The sequence below is a fragment of the Neomonachus schauinslandi genome, chromosome 9 (assembly GCF_002201575.2).
Source record: "Neomonachus schauinslandi chromosome 9, ASM220157v2, whole genome shotgun sequence".
Classification (NCBI taxonomy): Eukaryota; Metazoa; Chordata; class Mammalia; order Carnivora; family Phocidae; genus Neomonachus; species Neomonachus schauinslandi.
Window position 1 is genome coordinate 92,266,457 of NC_058411.1, and position 14,801 is coordinate 92,281,257.

General features: G+C 39.1%; 1 protein-coding gene across 2 annotated transcripts in view; it reads right to left on the reverse strand.

Moving 5' to 3' along the window:
- FAM214A (family with sequence similarity 214 member A) overlaps positions 1–14,487 on the reverse strand; it is a 96,589-nt gene extending 82,102 nt beyond the window's left edge. For both annotated transcript variants that reach the window (XM_021693775.2, XM_044917790.1), the window contains exons 1-2: positions 13,749–14,487; positions 13,314–13,430 (exon numbers count right to left, since the gene is read on the reverse strand). In XM_021693775.2, the coding sequence (XP_021549450.1) occupies positions 13,314–13,329 (16 nt within the window). In that variant the 5' untranslated portion in view covers positions 13,330–13,430; positions 13,749–14,487. The remainder of the gene's footprint in view (positions 1–13,313; positions 13,431–13,748) is intronic.
- Between the last annotated feature and the right edge of the window lie 314 nt (positions 14,488–14,801).

Here is a 14,801-nt window from a genome sequence, read left to right on the forward strand (position 1 = left end):
TAAATAAATAAAATCTTAAAAAAAAAAAGATTTTAAGACTGCCAGGTATTCAATAATAATTCTCTGCTGGTTTATAATGAAATTAAATAATAGAAATATACTGTCAAGGGTGCCTGGCTGGCTCAGAGCAGCGTGTGACTCTTGATCTCAGGGTTGTGATTTCAAGCCCCACATGGGGTGTAGAGATTAAATAAATAAAACTAAAAAAAAAAAAAAGAAATATAATGCCAAATTATTCTTCCAAAAAGTTCTCTTTAATCAGACCAAACTACTTAATGATGCCCACTATCAAGTGAATGAAGCTCAAACCCCTTAGTGTGACGACATTCAAAACCCTAATTTTCCTCATTCATAACTCCTACAATTTATGTTAGTCTACCTGCTATCCCTTGAACATCTTAATTGCTCAAATTGTCCTCTCTTTCAGTCCTCCCTGTCTCAAACTCTGTAAACTTCTACCTATCCCAAACATACCTGTCTTTTAAGTCTCAATTCAGCTGTTGTCTTGGACAAAGAGTCTTTGCCATGAAATTAATCACTCCAGCTGAAATTATTTCCTACAAACTCTGATGGTAGACATTTTTACCATTTATTCCATTATCAAATACCTTATGTTTGTGTAGTTATTTCATCTGATCCTCTAATAACTTTGAGAAGTGGGCATAAATATTCCCATTTAGAAACAAAAACTGATACTGGAGAGTTAATTTTTAGGGTTATAAAACTAATAAATCACAGGAAAAAAAATGTATAAAATTTTCCAGTAATAATGAGTTTTATGGTACATCACAAAGATAACTAAAATTCATGCAAACATTCATTTAATAATAAATTATTTATTGAGCAGCTACTAAACGTCAGGTATCAGTCCACACATTGGGAAACATAGCAGTGAACAAACATCACTAAGTCCCTGCCCTCATGAAGCTTACATTCCTATTGGGGAGAAAAACAAAAAAGTAAATAAATAAATATAGAACATCAGATCAAGCAGTGATAAGGACTACAAAGAGGAGTAATGCAGTGTAAAGAGAAAAGAGCTGTACTTTTCCTAGGATGGTCAGGAAGGCTTCTTTGAGGAGGTGACAACTGAGCACAAAGTCAAATGAAGGACAGGGTCATGAGATATGTATTCCAGAAGGGGACAGAAAATGCTAAGGCCCCATGATGTCAACGTGCTTGTGACTGAAGAACAACAAGATCAATGTGCCAAGAGTGCAGGGATCTTAGAATACTAAAAAAATGAGGTAGAGAGGTAGCCTGAGGCTTTAGGATTAAAAGCATAATTCCTCCCAATTCAAATATAATTCTTTTCAATCAAAAAAAAATCTTGTAATTTCATCAATACTCATTATTCTCTTAAATCTATTTTGTCCAAGTATTTTTTAAGCTAAATAAGGAAAAATCTGCAAATATCTTAATTGTCCTATATACATGACCTAATTTTTTTCCCCAAACACCAATACTTTTACTCACTTCTACCTTTACATATGCTTACAGAATAATCTAAAACCTTTCTAAATGTTGTTTCAATATCAGGGTCTAACTCCTTTTCTGTAACAGGAAGCAATTTACTTCCTTAAAAGGCAACATGACTAAAGACAATATTGGGACAACTTGGGAAATGTGAATATAAACTATACGTTAGATATTAGCATTGTGCCAGTGTTTGATTCCTTGAGTATGATAAGTGCATTGCAGGTATATAGGAGAAGGTTCTTACTTTTAGGAGGTACATGCAGTGATGTGATAGTAAATGTCTGGCTCTGGAGAGGGGAAAAAACCTGGTTTTTGACATTGCCAATTTCTATGTTGTAAATGGCCACTATAGAGGATTATAAGCAACTGACTTGAAACAGAAATGGGAAGAAATGTACACAATCAGCTTTCATGAACTGATACCAGTCGGTTCCAAGTTGAAGTACTCAGGGTTGAAGTATCATGTCTACAACTTACTCTCAAATTATGAAAATAAAAAACAAAAATGAAAACCCCCGTGTCTATTTAATTTACCCACCTGCCTATTGAGAGATAAAATGAAAGTGGTAAGATGTTCACAATTAACCAATGAAAAGGCATTTGATTAATGGTATGATTCAACTTTTCTGTGGGTTTAAATTTTTTTTTTTTTTTTTTAATTTATTTGACAGAGAGAGAGAGAGACAGCTAGAGAGGGAACACAAGCAGGGGGAGTGGGAGAGGGAGAAGCAGGCTCCTGGCCGAGCAGGGAGCCCGATGCGGGGCTCGATCCCAGGACCCTGGGATCATGACCTGAGCCAAAGGCAGACGCCTAACGACTGAGCCACCCAGGTGCCCCTGTGGGTTTAAATTTTTTTTTTTTTTTTTAATTTTATTTATTTATTCATGAGAGACAGAGAGAGAGAGAGAGAGGCAGAGGAAGAAGCAGGCTCCCAAGGAGCAGGGAGCCCGATGCGGGACTCGATCCCAGGACCCTGAGATCATGACCTGAGCTGAAGGCAGACGCTTAACCATCTGAGCCACCCAGGCGCCCTAAATTTTTTAAAAATTAGATATAAATTATAGAGCAAGCAACGTAGGAAGTTTAAAGAACTCCTATAGCCAATTATTTTGTAAAATGATTAAATCAGAATTTTGTGCATTAGTATCCTTTGATCAAGTACACCAAATATGACAGTTTTAACCTAAAGTTATTTTTTAAGACCACCATCTCTTAAGGAGGGCACTAGTCATGATGAGCAATGGGTGTTATACTGTAAGTGATGAATCACTAAATTCTATTCCTGAAACCACTATTATACTATGTTAACTAGAATTTAAATAAAAATTTGGGTAGCAATTTTCCAATATTAAGTGATAAAATTACATATTCTTTCACTATTATAAATTTATATAGAAATAACCCACTAGAGGGCGCCTGGGTGGCTCAGATGGCTGGGCGTCTGCCTTCGGCTCAGGTCATGATCTCAGGGTCCTGGGATCCAGCCCCGCATCGGGCTCCCTGCTCCTTGGGAGCCTGCTTCTCCCTCTGCCTCTCTCTCTCTCTGTCTCTCATGAATAAATAAATAAAATCTTAAAAAAAAAAAAAGAAAGAAATAACCCACTAGAGGTGCACCTGGGTGGCTCAGTTGGTTAAGTGTCCGATTCTTAATTTCGGCTCAGGTCATAATCTCTCTCTCCCTCTGCCCTCCACCTCCGCTCATGCTGTCTCTCTCTCTCAAAAAAAAAGAAAAGAAAAGAAAAAGAAATATGAGGGGCACCTAGGTGGCTCAGCCCTTAAGCGTCTGCCTTCGGCTCAGGTCATGATCCCAGGGTCCTGGGATCAAGCCCCGCATCGGGCTCCCTGCTCCGCGGGAAGCCTGCTTCTCCCTCCCTCTCCCACTCCCCCTGCTTGTGTTCCCTCTCTCCCTCTGTCTCTCTCTGTCAAATAAATAAAATCTTTAAAAAAAAAAAAAAAAAAAAAAGAAAGAAATATGATACCACTTCACAAAAGAAAATTGTTAATTTGGTTAAAAAATGTAAAAGAATTTTCTAGATGTGAGGATAAGCTTTATAAATGGCCTGATTTCAGATACTGATAACAGATTTTAATTCCATTCAAGAACATATAAGTTTGGTAAACAGGAGAATAAAAAATGGAAAATTAATATTAATTTAAAACATTAATCCCAATGAAAAATCAGTTGTGCTCCCAAAGGATAAGTTGTTTTTTAAGATTTATTTATCTAGGGGCGACTGGGTGGCTCAGTCATTAAGCCTCTGCCTTCGGCTCAGGTCATGATCCCAGGGTCCTGCTCAGTGGGGAGCCTGCTTCTCCCTCTCCCACTCCCCCTGCTTGTGTTCCTGCTCTCGCTATCTCTCTCTCTGTCAAATAAATAAATAAAAACTTAAAAAAAAATTTATTTATTTTATTTTATTTTTTAATTTTTTTAAAAGATTTTTTAAATTTATTTATTTGACAGAGAAAGACACAGCAAGAGAGCGAACACAAGCAGGAGGAGCGGGAGAGGGACAGGCAGGCTTCCCGTGGAGCAGGGAGCCTGATGCGGGGCTCAATCCCAGGACCCTGGGATCATGACCTGAGCCGAAGGCAGATGCTTAACAACTGAGCCACCCAGGCGCCCCTATTTATCTATTTTAGAGAGAGACAGAGCACACGAGGGGGGGCGAGGGTTAGAAGGAGAGGAAGACAAGCAGACTCCCTACTAAGCGGGGAGCCCAATGTGGGGCTCAATCCCAGGACCCCGAGATCATGACTTGGGCCGAAATCAAGAGTTGGACGCCTAACTGACTGAGTCACCCAAGTGTCCCTCAAAAGGATAACTTTAAGTCCAAATAATGGTCATACTTGGAATAAATATTATTACTTATTAATAGTGTGAATTATGACTAGATTCCCAGGCTAGCCTACCAAAGGTTTTTTAACCTACAATGGACATTACTTGCAGCATCATGGAAGAAGTCTGAATTCAAAGTAGAAGGGCCATGCTCCAAGCACTAAAATCAATCCTGGGTAATATTCTGAAATGAAGAAAAAAGCAATTTGGGGCACCATCTCACCAATTAAATATTTTCAACCTCCCTCCAGTGTCCACCTCTGCTTCAATCTCTCTACCCTAACACTGCTCTAAATGTTCACTGTGGTGTATTATCACCCAGAAATAGTTGGTGTGTTCCAATTACCTACTTTTCCTCTCGCTGCATGCACATTACAGATGTGTAGTTCAATGCTAGTTTTGAGTTCCTCTAGTAGTATATTGCAGAATACAAGATTCAGAGTAACAATAAGGATCTGCTGATCTCTTATGCCTGTAATGACTAGTCTTCAAAACTGAGCATGAAAACACTCATTTCCTCGGTGCAGCTCATTCAAGCTGTGTATCCCTGGAAGTAAAACACTTAGCAATCCCTATCCTGTGCCAGGCATACACTAGGTGCTGAACCATAGATTCTCAGTTCATCTCTCCCACAGTCCTTAAGGTTGATGGTGTTAGAACAAAAAGACCTTAAGTTGAGACAGGCTATGCAATTTGCTCAAGGTCATTTGGTTGGTTAAGTGCTGAAGTTAGAATTTCTATCTGTCTGACCCTAAAGCCTCAGGATTTTAACTCTTACTGCTTTATAGCATGCTGCTAAAAAGGACTCAGTGAGCCAATTTTATACCAAAATATGGCCATCATTTTAATATTCGTTAAAAATGTTTAATTAAATATATATTTATTAATCTAAGTGAATCTCTAGTTGGTATAATTTTCGTCAGGAGACAGATAACTTTGAAAATAGTAAAAATCAGGCACAATGTGAATGGATGTTTAGTTGAGTGTCCCCAACTAAGATGCAGTTAGCTGTGCTTAGCAGCAGCTGGCCCTTTGCTCATCTACACAAATAATTATTCCCACTGGGTAAACTAGTCAACATACATAGCACTTCATAGCTTATAAAGTTCTTTGACACATCTCACCTGAAGCTCAGATGCAACACTTTGAGTCCCGGAACATTTACAGAAGAGAAAACAGGTCTGGGACTTGACCCCAGTCATAGAACTAAGTGATAGAATGGATCCTGAATTTAAACTCTAAATCCTTTGAGTCTTTTTCCTATTAACCTAAGCCTACCTCTTGTACTCATAAACCTGAAGTTCTTCAACCAATTTAACCTCTCTCCCTAGAGAAATAGCCAACAGGAACAAATTCTGCATGGTGGATGGATGGCCGAGAGCTTCCAGCGAATGTTTGTGGGTGGATCATTTGTTAATCAGATGTGTACAAACAGGGACCACCTACACCAAATAGCTTTTGCCTACTCCTTTGTTATTTTACAACACAGTATTTTAATTCAAAGAGATTTAATCCATTTAAAAATATAACCTTCCTTTAAGTTATAGGCAAGTGTATTTAAAATCTATTTTTTAATTGTGCATAAAGTTGTGATAATAGCCTAAGAGTCAATAATTCAAACAAATCCCTAAACTGGCAGAATTTCAGTAGGTGTGAGTACAACAGTGATTGCTGACCTCTGCTTCTACTATTTGCTCCACAAACACTGAGAAACACTAGTAATTCATTCGTTCAACGAATATATATTAAGCACCTCCCAAGCACCTACACTGAATCTACCATATATAAGGGTATCTGCTAGGTGATGGGAATACAGCTGAATAAGAGACAAGGTTCTTGGCCTCAGGGAACTTAAAATCTAGTTGTGGAGACAAACAATTAACAAAAAATGACAAAATGTGGTCAATTCTACGAAAGAAACAAGACTGCTGACATAGAACAACAAAGGGCATCTAATTTAATCAGCTAACATTAATTGCACACTTAAGACAGGGTAGTCAGAGAAAGCCTCTAAGAAAAATGACATTTAAGCCAAGATCAAAAGGAGCCATCCATTTCATGTCTGGAGAGAAAGGCTTTTTAGGCAGAGGGAATAGGCCATACAAGGCCCTGAATGATTGTCAAAAACCCACAAGGTAGCCAGCAGGGATGGGCAGGGTGAACAAGGAGAAAAAAAATGCAAAAGGCCTTCTTACTGGATGAATATCTTTCATATAAAAAGGAAAATATGAGAAAACTCAACTCAGATTATTGCTAAGCATCATGAGTATTACACATCGATTACTGTCCAATATTTTGACTTTGGTACTGGCGTTGTTACCCAGTTTATCCTGTTTCAGCTTAATACAAACGTCTGATATAATGAAGGAACTATTCTGATTTTTCATCCATTTGAGCAAAGACAGAACTACTGACAAATTGACTTTGGTTTACATACTGAAAAAGAAGTACTGTTTCCAGGTACTACAATTTGCTTTTTTCACTACAAAAAAAAAAAAAAGATCAATATTAAGTTAAAATTCTAAGTCTGACATTACCTCAGTTTTTTTTTATATTATCTCAGTTTTTTAATGTCCTCAGCCTCAAATGGGAGGAAAACATTCCCATAACTAGATACAAGGTTGAGAAGACAAAAAAGTAAATAAAATTTTCTTCATTTGATTTTTTTCTATACTTGCTCACAATGTAGAATGCTCAGGTTCCATGGGTTTGTTCACTTTTTGAAAAGGAAATCACCTTTGAAATCATGCTCCCTATATACACATTAGCCTCTGAAGTCTGCCTTCCAATTATCTTTTTTCTCATGCTTCAAAGAAATGACAGTGTTCCATCCACTGAATCATTTCCTTCTTACTAGATGACGGGCAAAAACATGTAGACAGGGAACGTCTATGTCAATCCCATTAGTGTCTAATTTCAGAATTTATATCAAGTTATTTAACAGCTACCGATGTGTCAAGACCCATCAGTGTCAATGGATGATAGACCAACAGTAACTTTTGACTTGAGATCACAGTGCGTATGCAGAATATGTACAGTTGAATTAGCCCTTTTGTCTTCCCCATCTTTCTCCAAATAACTGACTTCTTAGAGTATGTCTCAGAATAACAAAAGCAGTTCAGATTTGAATGTTTACTATGTGCCAGCCGTACTTCTCAGCAACTTAAATACATATATTTAATCCTGAAAATAACCCAAAGCAAGGTACTATTACTCCCTCCACTGCAAAGATAAAGGTGAGGCAGAGAAGAGTTTTCCAAGATCACAATACCTACCGGATCTGTTTTGTGTTTTCCGCAAGCTAGTTTGGTCCCAGTGTCTTGTGATATTTTAACATAACTCATTGCTATCCACCAGAGGATTAAGAATATATACCTGAGCCTGCTTCACATCAGGGCGAGCCCTCTTGTTAGCTGTGCGACCTTGGGTAACTTGCCAAATATCTCTGTGACTCAGTTTCATTGATCTATAAAATGGAGCTGACAAAAGCATCTACTTCCTTGGGCAACTGTGAAGACTACATGAATTATCCATGTAAACTACTGGGAATAGTGCCTGGCACATAGTATGCACAAGAGTTAGCTGTTATTATTAATATTACCACGATCACCTCCATCTGGGAATTTAATAAAAGGCTGCTCTACTTAATCTAGTCAACATTTCTTTTCTTTTCCTCAGACATCTGTCATTTCTATTGTTTGATTTACATTGGCTAACAATGAACTATTTTAAGTAAATAAGCAAGGCAACCAATTCCCTTGCTATTCTTTTTTTCTAGGTCTTACCAGTTCTTTCCTATTTCATTTGCCTAGGAAGGAATTGCTTGAGGCTAACAGGGTTGCAGTATACCCGAGGTAAGTTCTTAAACTGCTGTAATACTAAGGCTAGGGGCGCCTGGGTGGCTCAGTTGTTGGGCGTCTGCCTTCAGCTCAGGTCATGATCCCGGAGTCCCTGGATCGAGCCCCGCATCGGGCTCCCTGCTCTGCGGGGAGCCTGCTTCTCCCTCTCCCACTCCCCCTGCTTGTGTTCCCTCTTTCGCTGTGTGTGTCTCCCTCTGTCAAATAAAGAAATAAAATCCTTAAAAAAAAAAAAAAAAACTAAGGCTAAAGCCTAAACTTGTATTATAATAAAAAGGATGAGGGGGGAGTCTTAGTTCATTAGGCTGCTGTAACAAAATACCATAAACAAAGTGGCTTATAAACAACAGAAACTTATTTCTCACAGTTCCAGTGGCTGGGAGATCCACAATCAAGGCACCAGCAGATTCAGTCTGGTGAGAGCTGGCTTCCTCATAGATGACCATCTTTTCACCATAACTTGAGATGATGGAAGGGCTTTCTTGGGCCACTTTTATAAGGGCACTAATGCCATTCATGAGGTCTCCATCCTCATGACCTAATCACCTCTCAAAGGCTCCACCTCCTATCACCATCACTTTGTGGGGTTAGGATTTCAACACATGAATTTGGTAGGAAAGGGGGAGGAGACACAAACATTCAATCTATAACGGGGAAAAATTAAGACTACTCCTCTCAGTTTTAACTTCAGAAAACATCTAATTGTTTGGTATTTTGTTTGTGGAACAGGTTTTACACTAATAGTGTTTTTTTAAGAATGATAAATGGCCTATAATATGCATTTAAATATGAATTGAAACAGTATATTTAAATTATTAATTTATTGATGATTTACTATATTTTATAGGTCTTAGTCTTTTGTAATTGTTGATAAGCTCAGATAACCTTCTTAGAATTGTCTAGTGAAAAAACTGTTTCTAACCAAAGCATAAAGCATAGCAAGCGAACATTTTTTAATTAAAAAGATTTTTTATTCTACTGAGATTTTCATACAATTTGAAAAATTTAGGACTTCAGAAATACCACACATATATAACACAAATAATTATTAAACATTAAAACATAAAATATTTTAACTGTTTCTATGTAAAAGCCATGCTTTAGACTTCTAATACCGGGCATTCAATATCTATCTAGGACTAGGTCCAAACTTTGCATCCTTGGGTATAAGGTAGAATAGTAACATTGTTGACCTCCCAGCTGCCCAGCTCTGGTCAGCAGTTAATGCATTTAATATATTTAAAAATCTATTCCCAGGAAGCTTAGTCCACCCATTCCACCCCCTACATTTTAAGCTATAATTATAATAACAAATGAAGTATAAAGAAATTATACATATATGTGAAGCATCCTTTCATAGCTTTTATGTTTTCTCAGATGACTACATATTAAAAGCCGATTAAATCTGCTTGAGCCTTAGCAGATTGAACACTATGAATACTAAACAGAACAAAATATGAGGTTATTGTACATCTGATTATTTTTCCTCTGTTGAACATTATTTTGTAACTGGCCAACCATTAAGCATCTAAAATGTCTTAACATGATAAAAGGTACCATTTATTTGAAACCTACTATGTCCTAACCATGGTCATATTTCATTCTAACGACTATAAGTTAGGCTTATTCCCACTGTACACAGAACCTGAGACTCTCAGGGATTAAATAAATAGATGAAGATTACCTAGCTAGCAAGTAATGGAACAAGGAACAAACGTAGGTCTGATGTGCTAATGATAACATCAAAGACTCATCTTTGGCTGCACTGCCCAAGTAATGTTATGTAACTACTTAAAAATTTTTTTAAAATTTTTTTAGAGGAGCCTAGGTGGCTCAGTCGGTTAAACATCTGACTCTTGATTTTGGCTCTGGTCATGATCTCAGGGTTGTGAGATCCAGCCCCTACTGGGGCTTGGTGCTGTGCGTGGAGCCTGTTTCTGTTTAAGATTCTCTCTCCCTCTCTCTCTTCCCCTCCCCCCCCAATTTTTTTTTTTACCTCAGACTATGGTAAAATACTATAACTACTGTGAAATGTAGCTATTATCCTATACAGTAACGTCTTAGTTATCTGAAAGTACAGTAGCTCTCCTAAGGGAAAGCTCTCACTTTCCCTTAATCAGTTAGCAAGATCCACCAATGCTTTCCCTAGCCTCCATAAAGCAAACTGGCAGACCATAGCAGCGAATAGGGCACTTTCCAGTTGTCTGCACATTTCTATTTCTTCTAGTTGAGTTGTATGCTTAACTAGAATTTGGTGTTTGTTCTCAAAAGTTGTTTATGCCTATTATATATTATAGGCATATAATATATTATATGCCTATTTATAATAACTAATTTATTTAAATATTATACAAACCAATGAAATGAGTGCAAAAAAGTTATTTCTGTGAAAACTGCTGAATGCTTTGGAAAGAACATATTTGATGAATATATATTCCTTCTTCCTCCAAAACAATTTCCTGTTGACTTCTGTGTACACAAGACACATGTAAGAGTCTGTGAAACATTAATAATTTTAAAATGTTTTTAAATGTAAAAGATACATCCTCAGATTGCTCTGCAAAGTCTTATTCTACTTTTAAGAAATCAAAACTAGAAATCTCAGGGGAAGGTGGGGGGGGGGACTAGAAATCTTAGGTGTATATTATTGGTGTGATTTATACAAGAAAGATCATATGTAACTTTGAGAAACAGACCCCATTTTACCCCCCAAAAGAACCTTGAGCATAGATAAAAAGATGGGTGAAAAAATTAAAGCTGTTATTTTTATGGTTCCTCACTTAAACCGACCTTTTAAACTAGTCAACCAACTACTTATTTAGAAACTCTCTGAAGCTCAGCTGTATCCCGCTAAGCAAATATCTCAGTCTCTCTCTACACTAGAATTCATACACTTTACTCAGATTCTGAAAGAAATCTGAAGGGTTCTCCTATTTACTCTTATTTTATAGAGAATTCAGTGTTAAGTATGGTTACTGAGTTTTCTAGCCCAGAGACTAAAAGCAGTGAAATTAAAAGGAGGCAAGAATAAACATTTTAACAACAAAGACTGTTGATAGCATGAGAATTTAAAAATCAGATCTTACAAAAAAAAAAAAAAAACAGGCTGAAGTGATTTAAGCTAGAGGCAAAAACAACAACAACAACAACAACAACAAAAAACCCCTCAGATTTAAATAGCTCTATTGGGCATTTCTAGCCCTATTTTAGAGGTCTGTCCACATATCATGATTACAATGGAAAATATATTTTTGGCATTTAAAGAGTAAAGTTTTAATTATACAGAAAACTCACAGTTTCTTAGACACCAATGTAGAAAAAAGTGAAATATTACTGTCATCTAGCTAAGTATTGCCCATCATTATGCCTTTCCAACTGCAGGTCAAGAAATCAATTCAGTGGGTTGTGACAGCAAATTTTAAAAATAGAAAGTAGAACAGAAAATACAAGACCACACTCACATAGTGTGAAAAGCTTATTTCTGCTTATCTATACTATTTTGCAAAATAAAAGATACTACTTTAAGGCCATGGGCCTGAAGACCCATATTATTATTATGAAATATAGTCTCAATACTAAAGTTGCAAATCTTTACATCATAATGCTAAGGAAAGCTACAATTTTAAAGAGAAAAAAGTCACTTCTTTGAGTCTTAATAAATGTATATTTTTCCTAGTAATCAGTATGTACGTGTGTATATATACTACATAGTATATACCATAGTGTGTGTGTGTGTATACACACAGATATATACAGATATGTTATATATGTTATATATATATATATATATATAAAACATTTTATTGTGTTTGGTACTAGTTTGGGCTAAAATAGAGATGTATGCAAATATTATTTTTTAAGCTGTTTACAACCTTAAAGCAAATTTTAACAACAACAACAAAATCCAAAACAAATAGCAACTTTGATTTTATTTGCTTGTTTATTCTGACATGCAATTACTGATCTTGGGGCCATTTTTCCAAAGTCACAACTTTCTAAAAGTCTCAACTTGGCATTCTACACAAGCAACCTCCTTAGTAACAATACACTTGATAGTATTTCATGCATACATAGCTGATTTTAAGAAACAGCCAAACACTTAAAACTAATTTAAACCACTAATGTAAGTATGGCTTTCTCCACTTCTTTCTAGTGTGTTTTATTTTTTTTTTTAATTTCTTTTCCTAGTGTGTTTTAAAAGACACTATTACCAAAGACATATTTTAACCAGAAAAGAAAATTTGTCTTTTAATACACTTTGAAAAAAGTATGGACATAACAACCAGTTTATTACATATCTTTTTAAAAATGAGCATTTAATTCATAGGAGGCTAAATTAACATTTCTAATCTTAAAGGCTTAACTCTTGTCATTTAGTCCAGCTCCCTACCAAATACAATAATCCTCTTCCAACAATGTTGCTTAGTATCAAACCCCCATCTGACCAAAAAGCCTTCACTCCTAACTACTACTATATTAATAATCTTCTCAACTTGGTCCTTGCCATTAATCAAAAGAAGATTGATAGTTTTTAATTCCTTTGAAGTCCTTGAAAAACACAGAGTATACGTCATTCTCATAAATCCAGAAAATACAGGTTTAGAAAGGAAATGACCCATTTACTTATACTGATATTTAAATAAGCCCCTGGAGTACTTTGCAAACTTTTAGAGTTTGCCTAAAGCACAAAAATCAGCTAGTAAAAGCAATAATCATAATAAAATACTTGTCAACTCAATCTTAAATTTTCTCAATTTATCAGGTTCAAATTCTCAAGGTGAAAACGTTTTTAAACTTTAAAGCTGAAGTTAGATTGACTTTACCTAAAAATGAGTATTGTAAATCTAAAATGATGCCAACTACTGTGGCAACAGATACAAATGCCGTTCCTGATAATCTCATTTTGAGTTACACTAGAGTATCTCTTGAAACTACTACTTTACACTTCTGAAGAATATATCCTCCCATCTAGATCCTAACTTTCCTTCCACATGCCCTTCTCTATCTCACCAGCTGGAACCTGTAACAGAAACAAGCAGTCATATGTAATGGACAAATAATTGATCCTGCTACAAAATTAGGTTAACACTTATAAAATGGGGCACAGGAAAAAAAAATCCTACTTAAGTAAGTCATTTACCTCGGTCTGGCTTCATTTTCACATCCAGTTTCCACCCAGCGTGCTGTAAAGTACACTTGGGGGCTCCTTCAACAGGCTTGCCGCTGATTCTGCGGGTACTGCTCCGTTTTCAAAATGCTAAAAAGGACCAAAATAAAATTAATCTAGTCCTGCTCCGACACCCGGATCTTGCAAGAAACCTCCTGTTAACAGGCCTCTTCCCGGCACTAACTACGATGACAGCACCATCGGCAGCTCTGAAAAAAGCAAAACTCTGTGCACCGCCTCCCCCATCTCCTCGGGCCCCAGCACCCCTCTTCCCCGCCCGTGTGCTCTCCAGGCCAAAGTGTCCTTCCTTGACACAGCGTCTCTGAACCAAAGAAAGATCTATTTATAACCTGGAGGTACAGGCAAGGAAAAAAAAAAAAAAGGTTCAAGCAACACAAGCTAACTAACCCCTTCGTAAAAAACGCCGCTGGGAACAGTGGCACCTCCGCAGGCGCTGGTATAAAAATTCTCCGTCCTGCTGCCTGGGCGCAGGAAACTCTTCAAGACCCCTAGCGCCGCGCCAGGAGCTCCGCCCGCCCCGCAGGGCCTCACCTGTGTAATTACCCTCTGGCTAGCCTTCCTGTGGCAACCGCGGCCAAGTTTACACAATAAAAGGGTCAAAAGAAACGCGAGTCCTCTCCTCGAGCCCAGCCCCCCAGCCCCAAACGAACTCTACTGGGCTGTCCTGGGTCGCCCCCCGACCAAGCCCCCAGCCCTGCGCGGCCAGGCCTGAGGTCGGCCCCAGGAGGGGTATTTACAGCTGGGCGCTCGCCCCTGCTCGGCGCAGCCTGCCCTCCGCCGGCCCCTTCCGTCCCTCCACGGCCCCGGATTTCCTTCAGCCCCGGCGCACCGAGCGCAGCGCCTGCCCCTCTCCCCGCCGGAGAGTTGTTTTCATGGCTCCCTCCACCGACCTCTGCTGACTAACTCGCTCTCCTCTCCCGTCCCAAACCCTCCTCCTGTCGGCACTTCTCTCCGCCGCTCGCCCAGCAGCTCACATCACACTCCCACCTCAGACCCGAGGCTCCGAGAGGCGCAGGGCCGGCGAGAGCGGAGTGTGGCGCGCAGCGGCCCCCGGGGCTGCGTTAGAGGACCATGGGGGCCCGAGACCGCAAGCCCAACGCGGCTCCCCGGCGCCCCTGTGGCCATCCACCCCCGCCTCAGCCGCCGCCTCGCTCCGCTCCCAGCGCTCAGCCAGTCCCCCTGCCCGACTCGCACCCGAGCCCCGCGGCCCCCGGGCTTCGCCCGCCCGTCGCCCCGGCCGGCCCGCTTGCCCCACGCCTCTGCCAGCTCCTCGCCCGCCCGCTGTCTCTAGCTCTGGCGCCCCAGCTCCCGATCCCCCTCGCTCGCCCAGTTCTTTCTCTGCTGTTTGCCCTGTCAAAACACTGCCCGGGTCACGTGTCCCAACAACAGCCAACCCACCGCTCGTCACTTCCTCCCCGGCGGCCTCCGCGGCGGGCGCCC